Genomic DNA, 18,080 nt, shown 5'->3' on the forward strand with positions numbered 1-18,080 from the left:
GATATAAAATAGAAGATTATATATATTTATAGTTTTTAAATTTGGATCATTGAAATTCTTTTTTATTCAAAATTTTCATACACTTTCTTCTTAGATTTTATGTGATAAATATTTTTTTTAATTTAATTGTGTTAAATACCGTTTTAAATTACTGCTTGAATTAATTTTATTGTTTAACAATTTTTCAAATGTTAATAAAAAATTAATAGATCTTTAAGTTAAAAATATTATTCATTTTTAAAATTAAAAAAAAATGTCTCAAAATTTTAGAAAATAGCAAATTTTAATTTGCACTTGTAACACCCAATTTTTAAGATGTCTAACAAATTTTCACAAAATATTTTCATACAACAATCCTTTCATACAATCAAAGTTTATTTGATTAAAATGTGGAAGCAAAATATAATTAAAAACGTTGTCGGTTCAATACGACAATATTAAATAATCTATTTTACAATAAAATAGAAAGTCTATCTCTACCAACAAGCTAACACATCACATTTCTATACACATCCTTATTTTCATGTGTTATACAACACTCACCAAACTTAAACACAAGTCTATAATATTTTTAATAACCTCGATTAACCCAATTTCTTGTCGAGAAACAATATCATCATTAATACTTGCTAAATTAACCTCATCAAAACAGTGAACTACCATTCACTAGTACCGGCCATAAATGACCACAAACCACGGTTTCCATCTTCTTTGATTCATAGATTCATTGTATAATCAAAACAAACTAAATAGGACCATTTCAAAACAATTAACGTCAAAATATGGAAAGATAATAAAATACACAATAGTGATCTTCCAAATATACATCACTAAACCGCGGGCCTACTAGAAATTGCATGATACATTTTTCTTATATTTCTCAAGACAAACCCAAAAGAGAAAGGAAAATTTTCTTTTAATAACACTTTTTTGACAATGCATACGTGACAACTCATGATTGGCCCATTTCAAATATTTTTTTAAACATAAATTCAAATAGACCAATGAAATAATAACACGTGTCCTGTTGTCAAAAAATTGTTAAAAAAAGTTGTCAAAATATCAAGATCCAAAGAGAAATTTCTTTCTCTATGCTACAATAACCAATTCATAAACTCTTCTCTTTTCTCTCAAAATGGGTCCTAAAACTATTAAAGTAGTTATCCTCTCACATCCATGTGGACCCCATGGGGTCCACCCACTTTTCCACTTTACTCTCATTTTCTCTCTTCGTTTGTCTCCACTTTACTCTCATTTTCTCTCTCCGTTTGTCTCCGTTTTATGTAACCGCTCATCACACCACTCTCTTTTTCATTCAATTATCCATTCCATCCTAAACTCCACACCATTTATACTTCTCTCACCATTTTTTTTTTCTTCTTACATTATACGTGTTCGCAGGTATCCATTACCCGTTTAAACAATTAAATTACAATTTTGTCATTAGGTTATAACTCTTCAATCTTTACCCATTAGGTGATTTAACTCTCTGTAACTAGGAAAATGAAACAGCCACCAGAAGAATGCGGACTTCTCCAACTCCAAAATTTGTGTCACCACCGTCGTCGAAATCTTTTCCTCTTTTATTGCCGTTGTCACCACCATGTCTCTCACCCACCATGACTGCCACCGTGTCCACTAAAGGATCTGCTGACAGAGGCTCCTATTGTGCGACGAAGAGGAAAAAAGCAATATGTGCAGCGCGAGATGCGGAGGGAGGAAGAAAGCAAAAAGGAAGGAACGACTTTGGAAGAAAAGGCAGATTTGAGATCCTTTGGTACAAATATGAGATGCTTTGATGCAGATCTGATCTTGGACAAATGAGATCTGTTAGCATTGTGACTATCGTGCGATGGCTGTATTGTTAGCAGAGGGTAGGGGTTGATGGTTACTTTAAGAAGTTGAATGATGGTTGTTGTTCTAGAGAACAAATTTGGAACAAATTGGCATGAAATTTGTGATTCGATTTCTGTTTGTTTTGCTTGATGCAGAAAAGGGAACGTGAAGGTTCCAAAAAATGAAGAGTTTCTTTAGGAGAATGGTTTGATGAGTCAGATAAGGAGGAACATTGATAATAATCCATACACTGTTAGAAAACGGGTACCCGTTGGGTATTCGTGGATTGACAAAAATCCGCAGATTTTTTTTATACGGATATTCAGCGGATAACGGAGCGGATAGCGGATACATTTTTTACTCCGGATCGAATACGGGTATCACACTATCTGTGTCCGACCCGACCAGTTGTCATCCCTACATGAACCCACCTATATTTCCTTCCTTCTCCTTTTATTTAATTTATCTTTTATTCAATCCCAAACAAAAACAAAAACATTTAATTATTCTTCTCTCTCCCACTTTTAAGTCACCTACCATACACTTTCTTTCTCATTTTTCTTTTTCACTCATACCCATTAAAAACCTATTTCATTTTCCTATTTAATTATTTAAAACTAAACTCAACAACTTCATATACCATTTTCGTACCCCTTTTTCTTTTCTGGAGGAGCCATGCAAAAATGTCTTCCTCCCTTCTCTCCCTTTCTTATTCCATTTTCACGTAACCCCTTGCTCTCCACTACATATAATCTTTATTTTAAGAAATTTCGAAATGTAGATAACAATAGATAAATAAATTTCTTATTCACCTCCATAACAATTTTTTCATTCGCAACACATCAGAAAATCAAACATAAATACTAAGAAAAAAAATATAAGAATTACTTGGAAGGTTATTTTTCTTTTCCTTTTTAACACGGGTCTTACAACACTACTATAAACATATTTAATTACAATAATATTGAATTTGATATGGAATGTACCTTTTATATTTATATTTTCTTCAAGTTATATTTGCTGTTTGTATTTTAAAATAATTTACTGCTTCAACTTTTTAAAAACATGACTTTAGTTTATACCTTAACTTTTTTAAAATAGTTCACATAATAACGATAATAAGAAATGATATCGTTAATTTTGTACACCTTAAATTATTTAAGAATATTTTAATTTTATTTTTATAACTAGTTTCACCGTTGGTATTTACGTTTATTCAGTTTAAAACTAATGAATTAGTACAAATATTAAAATATTTAACCCAAATTTATATTAACAATAAATTAAAAGTTATTTAAAAATAATTTAATAAAATGTTGATAAGTCAATTTAAATGATTAAATGACCGCATACAAAAAAGTTATATTATTAACATGTTTTTATTACTCTTTTATCTACATGAAGAAAGTAAAGATTGGTTACACATAAGTTTTATATTGTTTTTTTATATTCATATAATTATTATTTTTTGTCACATTTTTCTTCTTTAAAGATTATTTATTTATTTACTTATTTATTTCTAACGTGTCTTTCTTTACAACTCTTCATATGACAGCTTCATCTTAGATCAAAATCACATATTATATATATAAGTAGCAAGTTTTTACAGATATATTATGCACATTTTCTATTACTTTTACTTGTCAAATTACTATACATTTGACATTTTCCTCTCTCCCTGTCAATTAAAACATTCTTTAATCAAACATTTAAGAAAACCTTTATATGACTAATATTAATTATTGTATAATAAAATTTAGAAGAATAAGTTTTTATATTAATCATTCTTTATTTAAAAAAAAAATACAGTTAATCAAATTAATTTCCTCTCATTATGATAAATTTTAATCTTATGAATAAATTTCAGCAAGCCAGTGCACAACCCAAAAAAATGAAAATTTCATTGAAAAATTTAAAAAAAAAAATTGCTATTAATGGATTTATTAATTGATTTCAATTCTTGAACATTAAGGTACATTGGAAGCCAGTGTAATAAAATATGTTTAATTTTTCTTTTTCTTTACAATTTTTTTCTTACAATCTTAAACCTGTTTACATGTCTATTCTATCCTTTCTTTTTACAATATAAGATCACCAATATAACTATTTCTATCACATCTCTTGCTGTTTAAAATTGACAAAAACAGTATTCACCTTTCTTGAAATAATGGTAATCTACTTAAACTTTTATTGCAAGATTGAAATGAATGCATACAAAAAATAATTCACTTTTGCAATTATTTTATAATTATATACTGTATATATTTTTGTTACCAATTTTACTAATACTAATATTAATATTGGTGAAAACATGTGTTTACCTTTTTTTTCTTATGATTATAAAAAATAATAAAATTATTATTATTATTATAAAAATAAATATAAATAAATTTTATAAATATCTAAACTATTATATAAGGAGTATTATTCTATGTTGTACATTTATTCTTTGATAAGTAATATTTTATTAATTTTATCTTTTTTTAGATATTGAGTGGTTTTATTTTAATAATGTAATACCATTAAAATAAAACATTTCATTATGAATATTCAGAAGATAGATAATTTTATACATATCATATATTAGCAATCTTACAAAATAGGTCTATAATAATATTATTTATATACATTTTTAAACTATTATACTATGATTTTATTAAAAAATTATATCTAACATAATCTAATATTACTCATCCGCTTAGACACTTGACTCCTCAACCACGAGAAATGTCTCTATAACTTGCATCTTTATTTGCTCACACCGATAAAATAATTATTGTAAAAAAAAAAACATAACACATAACACACAAACAAACAAGAGATAAATTTATAAAAAGAGTATAATATAAAGGACATATAATTTGTCCTATAAGATTTTATCATTCATCAACACATATAATTTACAAGAGGAAATAATAAAAAGACTTATCCAAGTACAAGCATTGATATAAGATTTTTTATTGTTTTTCGTATTTATGGTAGCATTTTCTACTCTTTAGAGTCCTTGTTAATGAGTTTCACCTTACCATAATTCAATTTCAAGCAATTATACCACAACACAATAGAATCTCAAACAAACTAAATCTCTTAATCAAACTCAAACATACCAACTTAGATATCAAAGCACTAAAACAATAAAAATTATGTATTTAACTTCTCTTACCTTATAGAGAACCCAACTGCTTTACAGTAGCTCAGACGACTCCACTGGCTTAAAGAACTCTATCTACACCTACAACTTACAAAAACATGATCAAAGTATATCATTAGAACCACTAATCAAAAGAGAGTCTTATAAAATATTTAAATGATACATGTAAAAATACTGCGGTTCACATGCATAGAAAACAAGGCAGAGCAAAAAAATAAAGCAAAAATTAATTTATTCTTTTAGAGAAACTAATTAGATATACTTAAAGATCTCGCAGTTGTAATAAAATTATTTATTATATTGTTTGTTAAACAATTTTCTTAAATTATTCAAGTTAATAACCTATTAAATTGAATTGAGTTATTAAACAACAATAAACAATTTAACTCAATTCAATGTAATAAAATTTAATAAAAAAAAGTAAATTACATTATAATCCATGTAAAATACTTACATTCCTAAAGCTCTTAACATATCATTTATTTATTTTTTTATTTCTTTCATATGAATTTGTGTTGATTGTACTAATTAAAAACTTTCAAAATAATAACCCAGTTTTTTTTAAAAAAATTTGAAATAGTATTATATATTTTAATTTCTAAATCAATATTTTAAAGTAAGTTTTGTCTCACAAAAAATAAATAAATATATATATATATATATATATATATATATATATATATATATATATAGATAAATAACTAATTTAGTATAAAATTATTAAAAACCTATTTTTTAATTTTGTATATTTGAATTTTCATTTGATATATTCTATTTTTAAAAATTGGATTTTGTTGAAGACTAAGCTCAATAAGGTGGAACTGAAAATCAAAACACCAATTAAGAAAAGAGAGGCGTGGTAAGACTATATGAAGAGTATAAAAAGTAACCATACATGTCGTATGAAAAATCAGATACAAAACCTATGTCGGATGAGACTTAGATAGTGTGATAGAATAAGACACATTATTTCAGTTCAATCACTTGAAATAAGATTAATATATAATCAGACCTAATTAATCAAAGATTAAAACGAAATCATAATACACTTGACGATACAAAATAAGTTTAAAATATCAAATATACACCTATTTAGATAAAAGTTTATAATAGTATAAAAAACACTAGTAATAAAATATAAATATTCACTCACTTTATTGTTGTATTTATTGTTATATATCTGAATGTTAAAGTGTTATTAAACAGACTCTCTCTAATTAAGATCTTAAATTAAAACAAAAAGATCTCGAAACAAGTCAAAGAAGAGATAACCCATATAACTTAATGGCAAGGAAAAAATAGGATAAAGACATTTCATACAAACATCATAAATTTAGGTAATATCTAATTATGTAAGAATAAAATCTAAATGTGATTATTAATTATCACTATTAAAAAATCAGAAAAAAAAAACGTCATTATAGATACTTTTGATCTATAAATAAAAAAGTTGGTTAAGAAAAATAAGTTTGACACAATAAATCTATATAAAAAAAATATACAATCTAGTGTGAAGTTATGTTGCAGCTATGTTTATCTTTATTTATCATTTTATATGATTATGTTAGAAATTTAAGATAAGTTAAAAAATTTACATTATTTATAAATCGATAAAATAGACAATATATAAATAAAACTTCATAAATATAGTTTAATTCAATTTTATAAAATCAGTTTGTAAAATAAGCATTAAATGACTTTATATTTAGTCAATGTGATACTTCTAATAATATTATATATGTAAATTTATTGCTAACTTATCGATATTCAAATTTCGTATTGTTTCTCCTTGAAAAACATTCATACTTGACACAATGGTTTTAGACATATGCATGGCCTAATTTAATATGGTTTTTTTTAAGGCATTTGAGTAGTTTGGAACAAGTCAGGCGGCATGGTCCATTGTCCAAACCACTTTCTTCCTATTAGTTAGGTGGGAAGAAGGTGGAGAATAGATAAGATGATTGTTAAAAATAATTTTTCAGTTATTAATATATATTTTTTAATATGAGAATTGAATTTGGTTTAAAATAATTTTAAAAGAATTACACTTTATTTTCACTGTTTATATTCCTAATTAAGATCACAATTAATTATTCATTAGATGATGAAAAAATAGATACTGTCTTATACTCATTCTAGAAGTATATAGATGAAAACAAATTATAAGTACTTTTAAGAAAAAAAACAATAATTAAATAAACTTTTCCATAAATTAAGATTGATTTACGTATATAAACTCTTATGTGCAGTTTTTTTTTAAAATTTTTGTCTAAACGTATGTATTATCTGTAAGTTATTTTTAGTATAAAAAATAATTTTCTTATCTCATAGAAATACTTTTGGATAAATTTATTTAAAATACTCAGAAAATAACCTAAATTCTCCTTATAATATATATATATATATATATATATATATATATATATATATGGAAATAAATTTAATAGTAATTATTAAAATTTGTTGATAAATCAAAATTATCGATAATTTAATAATAAATAATCTATGGATAAATTTTATTAACAAATAAAAAAATTTGTTAATAAATATAACAATCAAAATCTGCCAATAAATTGATCGGTAACTATTAATAATTAAAATTTATTGACGGTTATTTGTTAGTAAATATCATAATTTGGCTTTTTTCTTCGTCTCTTTCTTTTTTTTTCTTCCTTTACTTACTCTGGGTCACATAAGTTGCAATTGTCGTATTTGATTCCTTCTTTTCTTCTACTTCCTTTATCATTGTTGCTATTGTCTTCATCTTTTTTGTCATTGCTTTTATCACCGTGGTTTTCGTGGATGTTGTCGTTTCCTTTTCTACATCATTCTTTTTCACCTCTTTATTTTTATTCTATTATTATTTTTATTCTTCTCACCCATAACAATTAATTTATAACAAATATTTAGTAAAAAAATTTACACATTTTATCAAACAAATTATGGATGAATTAAAAAAAATACAATTATCAACGTGGTCAAAGCTCAAAATGAGAATTTTGACATCCATTTTACTAACAAATGTTATCAAAAAATTTATTAACAAATATTTTCATAGTAATAAATATTTGGATTTACTAACAGATATTATCGAAAATTTTTACCAATAAAAACATGTAAAAATCTATAAAATAGTTTTAGAATAATAATAGGTTAAAAATTATATACGAATATTTTATTAATAAAAAGCATAACTGCAAATATATTTTATATTTATCGAGTTTCTTAAACCCTCCTCTTATATATAAGATTTATGACTTCTTTTTCATATATTCTTTGATTAGAGACTATAGTTGCACTCACAATAAAGAACCCTACCACTTTATCTTATTAAATTCATGAATAAACTAAGTTCTTTTTATGCTATTTTTCTACAATCAAATTTGTTTCTTTTTGCATGTGGATATAAATGGTTGCATGTGCTCAATTATAATTCAAAGTGAGTCTCTCTATGATTGTGGTCTTATTGCTATGTTCAAATTGTTGATCCAATTTTGCTATGTGAGTATAGAGTTACCTATGAGGGTGAGTTATTGGAGGAATAGAACTTTAGAAGTGTGAAATAGCATTGCTAAACTGTGGTTTGATTTGATTAACTGATTATGAAATTGTGATTAATATATTGAAATGTAACTATTTGATTTTATGCTTATATATATTTGTGTCAATCTAATATATCTAATTGGGTATAGAGTTGCTTAAGATGATGTATTATAGTCTTTGAGTTAGAAATGATTAGAGATTGACCCCATTTAGGTACATTGGATATACAATTTTGTATGTTAGGTTAGAAGCTAAAATTGTGTACTTGAATTGCTTGGGTTTTGTTGATTGGTTATTAGTTGGGAATTTCTTTGTAAGACATCAAATTGATCAAAACGATGTTTCTTGATGTTGAAACAAAGTTACATTGTATTCAAACGAAACATAATAAACAACAAAAAAACTCAGGAAAATCCAAATTGATCAACCGAAACTTGCAAAGAAACTCAACCTTTCTGATATAGCATTGAATGCCCCTACAACATCACTATGCGTTAATCAAACAGTATCTCTCTATCGAACTAAATAGAATCTTGGTACAATTGGGCACAAAAGTGATAATGAACTTATTGTTTTATTAGCATTGAGTGCCACCTGTGGATTGTTGGGTGCAACTTGAAATTTAAATTTCAAAGAACTTCAGGAACTTGGACACTATTCTAATTTTGTTGGATGACAAACAGACGTTGAGCACCACCTTAGTTGCATTAGGTGCAATTGCTATAATAAGATAATTCTCAAGAATAAAGACATAAATATTTTTCACAACTTTATTTTCCATCAATATAATACAGTTCACATTACATTTAAAAACTGGGCATTGATCCCTCCACCTCCACATTTCAAACCTACACCTCCCTATATTTTTTTATTTTTCTTTAATCACAAAAATAACCTTTTCTTCTTATTATTATTTTTTTACTTTTTTAACCCTATTTACTAAATAACCCTAACATTTAACTTTTCACTTCATTCAGATTTTACTTTCCCTTTCAACGCAGTCCCATCTCCCCCAAGGCTCTCCACCTCCCCTTCTCCGATTCTTCTCATCCCCCATGCTCCAAGTTCCATTTTCCAAAATTCCAACTCTCCCACTCATCTTCCTGTGCTTTTAACTTTTGGTGTGCGGCGGTGAGGCATTGCGACGGTTCAGCGGTTCGGTGGTGCGGCGGTGCGGCGCGGTGGTTGTTGCTTCGTAGTTTCGTTGTAGTTTCTTTCGTTCAGCATGATATAGGTTGTGTTGATTTCTACTGTGCACGATTTTCTGTTTCGTTGCTGTTGATGTTTCTGGGTGGGTAAGAGGAAGAAGATGTCCGGGCTTAAACCGGATGTCGCACATCTGTCGACGGATTTCGACATTCGTTTCCGACATCCGTTTAGGGCCTATTTTTTATTTTTTAGTTTATTTTATAAGTAATTAAATTTTAAATTTTAATTTATTAGTTTAATTGTATTTTATAAGTAATTAAATTTTAAATATCGACAAACTTTTTATTAGTTTAATTTTTTATTTATTTATTAGTTTATTGTATTTTTAATTAATTTATAGAGTATTTGAATTTAATTTAGTGTTATTTTATAATATGTTATTTAATTATATTTAAATTAAAATTATCATTAAATTCTTGAAAAAAATACAATAACGAGAGATTCTCACGGTGAGGGAACACATAGAATTCAAAAAAAATAATAACTGAGAGAGAGCATATACGTGGAGGTGGAAGGATCAACGTGAGAAAAAAATAAGTTTTGTATAATAGGAGATTAAAATTAAAATTAACTTAGAAAATAAATTTTAAATTTTAATTAAGGGTATAATAGGAATATAGAAAAAATAGGAATATAAAAAGGGATAAGATTGGAATGGGGAAGTGGAGGACCTAATATGTGGGGGTGAAGGGATCAACGCCCTTAAAAACTTTATAAACTTAAATTTTTCATTTACACATAACCAAGTAAGATCAAATAAAAATCACCTATATGAGATTTTTTTTTTCCTCACTCACTTAAGCAAAAGCCCTCAAAGAACAAATATTTTGTTTTATTTTCATTTAAGTAAAAATCTCCCACTTCAACAAAAATAAACTAAAAACAAATATTTGAAAAAAATTTAAAACCACTTTACAATGCACAAAATCAATCTAAAATAGATTACAATATTTTGAACAAGATACAAATACTATTATACAATTACTTTACACTTATAAACATCAATAATTTGTTTCTAACTTACAAAGACTACTTCTAACTCTATTTGGTTTCCTATAATTTAAGTGCAAAATCCAAACAAAACTAAGATACTAATTTATTCAAAGTTTTACCAAATTATTAAATTCATAAATTTCTACTTCCAACCTCAATATCAATTCAAGACTCCAGCAAATGAAAGTATCTAAACTCTATTAATCTTTTACTTAGAAAATATGAGAAATTGTATCAAACTTAAAAAAGAAGAAGAGAGAATTATGATAATTTTTAAGGGAAATAAAATATATAAAATTGGAATGGGAGGTTATTGGGCCTCTTTGATGCTTATAACTAATGATGGCATGGAAACTTTAGGCTTTCAAATGCTGTCTTGGTGCCATACAAGGCCCGGCATTTTGGGCCTTTTCCTTATAAAAATTTATTATCAATTAAAAGAAAGTGATTGTTGGCGTTTTTAGATACTTATTATCTAAGTTGCTTACGTAATTAAAATCTGTTATTGTGTTTAGCTATCATTTCAGACTTATTTTGATTATTTATGCAAAACAGGCAACTAATATTTGTTAGAGTGAAATAATATTTTTCAATTATTTCTGTTAAAACCACATTTCTGGCAGTAAAATTGTAAAATTAGAGAGTCAAGTCAATAATAATGATGAGTTGAACAAGGGGTGGACTTGGTGTACGTGAAAAGGGGTGAAAGCTGAAAAGGAAATTGAAGTGTTTGTTTCACATTAAGCAACAAGTCCAAAAAAACTGAAAAATTAGCAAAACAGCCCCAAACAATAGTTTTATTATATTCCAAAATCACCCAAAATTTGAAGTTGGTGTCCCCTTTCCCTTTTCCCTCTATTCTCTCCTTTGTATTTGTATAGTTCAGTTCTGTGGTTGCCGACGCAACGTCTCTCGCACACACGCATCGCTCTTCACTCTCTCACTCTCACGGGGAACGCCAGAAAGATCGCAAATGCAAGACATTTTCGGATCAGTTCGCAGATCACTGGTATTCCGCGGTTCGCCGGAGAGCGACGAGACATCGCTCGGAGTCGGAGGAAGCCTCGTCGATAAGATCAGTTACTGTATACGAACTTCCAGAGTGTTCTCCAAACCCTCGCCGCCGTCTCCTTCGCCGTCTATTCCTGAGGACGCTGCGCCTCCGATCCGATGGCGGAAAGGCGAGTTGATCGGTTGCGGTGCCTTTGGCCAAGTCTACGTTGGAATGAATATCGATTCCGGAGAGCTTCTGGCGGTTAAACAGGTCAATTACTTTCTCCGTCCTTTGTTCGTTGTTGACTTCATCGTTAATTTATGCTTTCTAGTTTATCTTCGTTTAGAATAGTTTTTTTTTTGGAGTTCAGTTCTCAGCATCTGCTTGTTTATTATTTTTCGTTTGATTCTTTATTGGAATTGGCTTTGTTAGGAGAGTCTGTCATTGCGATCCTCAATGAGTTGAAGTTAATGTGGTTATAGCTTTATCGCTTAAACTGATTTCGTTTTCTGCTCTGGTTTTTAGGTTTTGATTGCGGCGAGTAGTGCTTCGAAGGAGAAGGCACAGGTTTGTTCTCTGATCAAATCCCACTCTCAACTACTTCTGATTTCATCGACTAAAGCCAGCCAATTGTTGTAACTTGCATATTATAGACGTTTGTTAGTTGTTCATACAGTTCTAAATGATAAACCGGATCGTTGTAACTTATAGGTGTTTGATCTTTCCTTTTCGGTTAGTTGTTACCTTATTTTTTTCATTAAAGGCATTACGTATATTTTTTCATCTGAATTTTCCTTTTTGCTGTTAGCTGTTACAATTTTCTTTTCTAGAGAGGCATTACTATTTTATTTTGTTGTATATGTATTTTCCTTAAGCGGTTCTTGATTAATGTTTTGACATACTACTAACAGGCTCACATAAAAGAGCTAGAAGAAGAAGTTAAATTACTTAAAGACCTTTCACATCCAAACATTGTTGTGAGTACGATATTCTATGGATGAAAGACACTTCAGGCAAATTTAGTTCAGACGACTCTTTCTTGACTGTATATTTTTATGCTGCAGAGATATTTGGGTACGGTCAGAGAAGAGGACACCCTAAATATTCTCTTGGAGTTTGTCCCAGGTGGATCCATATCGTCGCTGTTGGGGAAGTTTGGGGCTTTTCCCGAGGCTGTAAGTTTTATTACTGAGCTGCTATACTTTTTTTTTTCTTAATTTTTTTTTAAGCTAAATCAATTCAACTAATTCATTCAACAGGTGATAAGAACCTACACGAAGCAGCTACTACTTGGACTTGAATACTTGCACAAAAATGGAATCATGCACAGAGACATTAAGGTGAATTATATTTTACTGATACTCATGTTATCTTGGTTCTTATCCGGTGGCTGATGTTCAAGTTGTAATTAATTTCAGGGGGCCAATATTCTGGTAGATAATAAAGGGTGTATAAAACTTGCAGACTTTGGGGCATCCAAACAGGTCGTTGAGCTGGTAATCTCAGTCTTATCTGTTGCTCTACTATTATTTATATTGCTTTACCTTTGTGAGGCTTCTTCTGTTTGAAAATTTGTTTAAGCAGTGATTTTTCTTTATCTAGGCAACCATTTCCGGGGCCAAGTCCATGAAGGGTACTCCATATTGGATGGCTCCAGAAGTTATTCTCCAGACTGGGCATAGCTTGTAAGGACATTAAATCTCTAGACATATTTTAACATGTTATTCTGTTATTAGTATGCTTTAACGTGATTGAGAAACCGAAAGTTCATGATTATCAAACTCTTGAGTTAACTCTGGGAACGTAAACTCGTTTTTTACATAAACTCGATAGAATTGACTGTGAAATCGGTAGGATCGTGTAGAATCGCGAATTTGGAGCGATTCTGTGAGAAAGGAGGAAAAATTAAGAAAAACGAGATCGTTTAGTCCATTTTTATTATATATTTAATGAAATGCATCAAAATTAATGACAATAACCCAAATATTTTGTTTTACAATATTTATTTTTATGAATAATATATCTATAAATTTTACTTATTTAAAGTTATATAATTTTGTAGACTATTTGAATTAAGATATTATATATATAATATTTTTTATAACTCTTACAAGTTTATGAGTCGAGTTTATTCAGCTTTCACGAATTTACGTAAACTCTCGAATTTGATAATCTTGCGAAAGTTTCTTCTGGTTAGATATCACTTGCTATCATAGTTGTGATTGACTGTTTATGATTTTAGGTGTCTACCATTCTGTGTATGGAGTTGTCTTACAATTTCCTGCCTTAAATATACAATGGTGGTTTCTGTAAGAAATAGAAACCTTTGATTGAGATATTGAAGAAGTTAGTGGCAGGAATTTTTAGCAAGATACATAGGCTAAATATGCTTTTAAAGTTTCTAGTCCTAAGCAATTTGAAGCAGAGTCGTATTTGCTTTCGTCTCAGTTGTCGTGTTTTGTAGAAATAGTTGTATGTTTTAGAAACAGATTCTACCTTTGAAATTCTGCCAGGAGATTCTTATATACTGTTCTTGGTGTATTTCTTGAATTTTATTTTGTGTAGTTCTTTTCTGCAAGTGTATAATATATCTTTTTGAAATGGTGTTTCATTTGATGCTAACTAAATAAAAATGTTTTCATTTCAGCTCTGCGGACATATGGAGTGTGGGTTGTACTGTAATTGAGATGGCCACTGGAAAGCCTCCCTGGAGTCAGCAATACCAACAAGAGGTATCTCATTATGAGTCCTTAAATTATGCTTAAGGTGCTCACTGAATCTACTAAAAGAAAAAATTTTCAGGTTGCTGCTCTCTTCCATATAGGGACAACTAAGTCTCATCCACCAATCCCTGATCATCTTTCTGCTGCAGCAAAAGATTTTCTGCTAAAATGTTTGCAGAAGTAGGTTTCATCCGCTTTTCTTGCATTACAAATTCCTAGTTTTAGTGTGTTTCTTTGTGATTAATACTTGTCTTAAAGCATATGATGGAAGATTGATCAACTAAACATTATTGAGTTTTTATTTTTTTGGTGGGTGGAGCGGGGTGTGGGGAGAAAGATCCATCAGCACATTTCTATATTAAAAGTGACTTAATATTCAATTTATGCGTTGTGTGTAAAAGATAGAATATATGCCCAGTATGCTTTCTTTTCAAAGTTTGTTTATCAGATTACAAAAATCATGTAAATTTATAATCCTTTTGTAGGGAACCGGTCTTGAGGTCATCAGCATCAGAACTGCTGCAGGTGATTGTTCAAGCATTTCTGTTTTAGACTGCGCATCTGAAGTGTATAATATTTTTGTGTAGCCATTTTAGTAATGCTAGATATTGATTGGTGGTAGACTCTACCTTTTTGTTCTTATTGTTGCTGTTAATAGTGTTTTGCATGAAATATTTCAGCTCTCCCTAACATTATTATAAGTTTGTAACTGACTGCAGCATCCCTTTGTAACTGGTGAACATATGAATTCTCTTACTTTGTCATCTAATGTCACGGTATGTAAAATTGATGTGATATTTGAAATGCTATCGTATCTTTTACAAACCAATTTTTAAGAAAAATTGCTTTCACTGCTGGCAGGAAAATTTTATAGCTTCATCACCATCATGTACCCCAAATGCCGAATCCATGTAAGTGTTGAATATTTCTTTCAAGGACTTGTAAGATTTGGTAGTTATTTATGTAGAACATATGGAGCTATATTTTCAATATTATATTTTTCTTGATGCTAGTGAATGGCAATATGGTTTTATTTAGCAATTTTTTTGTAATTTATGTAGCCTTTGCTCTTCAACAGTAAATCCTCTGGACTCGGGAAATAAACCATTGTGGGGAATGAGCAATGATGATGATGATATGTGTGTGATTGACGACAAAGAAGAGTTCTCGCATAATGATGTTAAATACAAATCACTGATGTCAACTGATATTGAGGTGATTGTAGGTCCTTATTGTTTTATTTAAATATAATTAATGACTTCTCAGACACATTTTATTTCATGTAGAGTTTCAACCCAATGTCTGATCCCTCTGATGATTGGGGGTGTAAATTTGATGCAAGTTCAGAACTGGAAAATCGAGAGGTCAATTTTGTCACAGATGAAAATTACATGCCACCTGATCAGTCAGGGGATGATAAGGGGCAGCCAGATTTTTCCTTTCCAGGTGTCCCATCTCTTTCAGAGGAAGATGATGAACTCACAGAGTCAAAAATTAAAGCCTTTTTGGATGAGAAGGTATTGCTTTATGTTGAAATCAAGTTTGTCGTTTCGCTGTAAATTCATTAATTTTGTTGTCTACTAACTGTTTTGTCATATGTTGACCATACATTTATGACAGGCTCTTGAACTGAAAAAACTACAGACACCTTTATATGAAGAGTTTTACAACAGTTTAAATACATCTTGTTCTCCCAATGTTGACAGGACAGGTGATGATACTGCTTCTCGAAAATTTTTGAAATTACCTCCTAAAAGCAGGTCACCTAATCGAGTACCAATCAGCACACCATCTAAAGCCATCGATAATACTGGAAGTCCTGGAAGTAATGGCCAGTCCTCATCTATTGTTGGCCATGTAAATAACCATACTTCTCAGGATATTCCAGCATCTCCCCTTAATGAATGGAAAGGAGTGATAGTTGACTCTCAGCAGCAGCCTAGTAGCCCAAGGTTTGTTTGTTTTTGCCTTGCTTTGCTTTTCTAAGCTTGAATTATTTTCAGAAATATAAAGTAATTTAAGCACTGTATCTTGTACTTGCAGTCTAAGCTTTTCTGAGAGACAGAGGAAATGGAAAGAAGAGCTTGACCAGGAGCTTGAGAGAAAGCGAGGTTCGAAATCTTTTTACTAAAATAACTAATAAGTTTCTATAATTCCTGATTTTGCAACCGTCATCAAGTTTGGCTGTATTAGTTGTCAAATAGGTACTAAATTGACTACTTAAGGAACCAAATTGACTAATTTGATGTGTTAATTTCTATAATCAACTTAATTGATAAAGTATCCAATAGACGAAATTTCCATATTTTGGCACTAGATTGACTAATTTGATTATGAAGGAACCTTGGCGCTGTCAATTTCAACAGTCAAATTAATTGATAATTATTTATTACAGTCAATAAAACCTCCTTTTTTGTAATATCAGGGATCAAATTGTGCAATAATGCTAGTTTTAAGGATGAAATTATAATGCAGGAACCAAACTGAAAGTGTCAATTTCAAGAATCAAATTAGTTGATAGTTATTACAATTAAACAAGGTCGTTTTCCATGTAATACCCGAGACCAAATTGACCATGATGTTAATGATAAGGATTAAGTTTATAATTTATAAGGATTAAGTTTATGTAAGCGAGAGACACGAGCAGAGAATTCAAAGTTGTGATTGTCTTTAACATTCTTTCTCATGAGCAGAGAATGCTAGCGACTGTCTCGCATTCCTTCTAAAAATCGTACTTTATTCTTAAGACAATTGAAACATAATATGTTAGCTGAATTTGGGTCGATTCATTAATTTACAAGTTGATTTGGACAAAAATTGCAGAAATGATGCGTCAGGCTGGCATGGGCGGAAAGACATCTTCACCAAAGGATCGAGCTTTACATCGGCAGAGGGAACGAACAAGATTTGCTTCTCCCAGCAAATAAGAAACTCGTTAGAGTGTTCATACTGCGTTAACTACTGAGATTGCAAACACGTGTTACTGCAGTTTTCCTGGGGTCGTTAATGTTATATATCCAATTAGGCCTTTTTGCCTTATAAAAAAGATCACATGCTAATCTTTGTCGTATTGTTGTGCCATGTAAAGCTTTTTATACATGCTTTACTTTGAAAATTTTTACTTTTCTTTGGGGTTTTAGAGATGCATGGCCGTCAACTTTATGCCCTTTTTGTATTATGAAAATAGAAATAATCAGAACTATGTGGCACAAGATTGCCTATGAATCTGTTGCCACCCTGCTAATTGGTTTTCAATGGTAATTTGTGATCTGATTTTACTACTACAGTACGAAATTAATCTATTGATGACAGGAAACTTCTCATGGGTAGAACTAAAACTATTATTTAGAATCTCAACTTCTATAGAATAGAACATAATTATTTTGTTTTGATGTGAACTAGTTAGTTGGTTATTGGACTTGAAGCCTCAATCTAGTCTTACACCTTTTGCATGAAAATCTTTTCCGCATTGTTTTCTAGTGTAGGTGATGAACATTGGTTATGATGTTCTTTTATTCCATAATCTTCTTCTGATACTTCTCATGTATTTCGGAAAGGACTTTTTAGAAACTTTAATCAGGAATGAATGAGAGGTGACTCCGTATAAGAAATTGGATCCCATCTATTA

The 18,080-nt window shown here is 29.5% G+C and overlaps 1 protein-coding gene across 2 annotated transcripts; it reads left to right on the top strand.

The window, feature by feature from the left end:
* Window positions 1-11,503: 11,503 nt before the first annotated feature.
* On the top strand, window positions 11,504-17,677 carry LOC106775204 (mitogen-activated protein kinase kinase kinase NPK1-like). 2 transcript variants are annotated; one of them, XM_014662287.2, is made up of 17 exons: window positions 11,506-11,999; window positions 12,255-12,296; window positions 12,641-12,706; window positions 12,794-12,904; window positions 12,989-13,069; window positions 13,148-13,225; window positions 13,332-13,414; window positions 14,377-14,461; window positions 14,532-14,632; window positions 14,938-14,977; window positions 15,172-15,228; window positions 15,314-15,363; window positions 15,514-15,667; window positions 15,739-15,969; window positions 16,073-16,404; window positions 16,496-16,563; window positions 17,276-17,677. In XM_014662287.2, the coding sequence occupies exons 1-17, from the start codon at window positions 11,709-11,711 to the stop codon at window positions 17,377-17,379; spliced, it is 1,974 nt and encodes a 657-aa protein (XP_014517773.1). In that variant the 5' UTR covers window positions 11,506-11,708; the 3' UTR covers window positions 17,380-17,677. The 2 variants fall into 2 exon arrangements, with proteins under 2 accessions (XP_022642805.1, XP_014517773.1); XM_022787084.1 differs by lacking the exon at window positions 12,641-12,706 and having other exon boundaries at window positions 11,504-11,999.
* Window positions 17,678-18,080: the final 403 nt, after the last annotated feature.

This window comes from Vigna radiata, chromosome 10, assembly GCF_000741045.1.
Source record: "Vigna radiata var. radiata cultivar VC1973A chromosome 10, Vradiata_ver6, whole genome shotgun sequence".
NCBI lineage: Eukaryota > Viridiplantae > Streptophyta > Magnoliopsida > Fabales > Fabaceae > Vigna > Vigna radiata.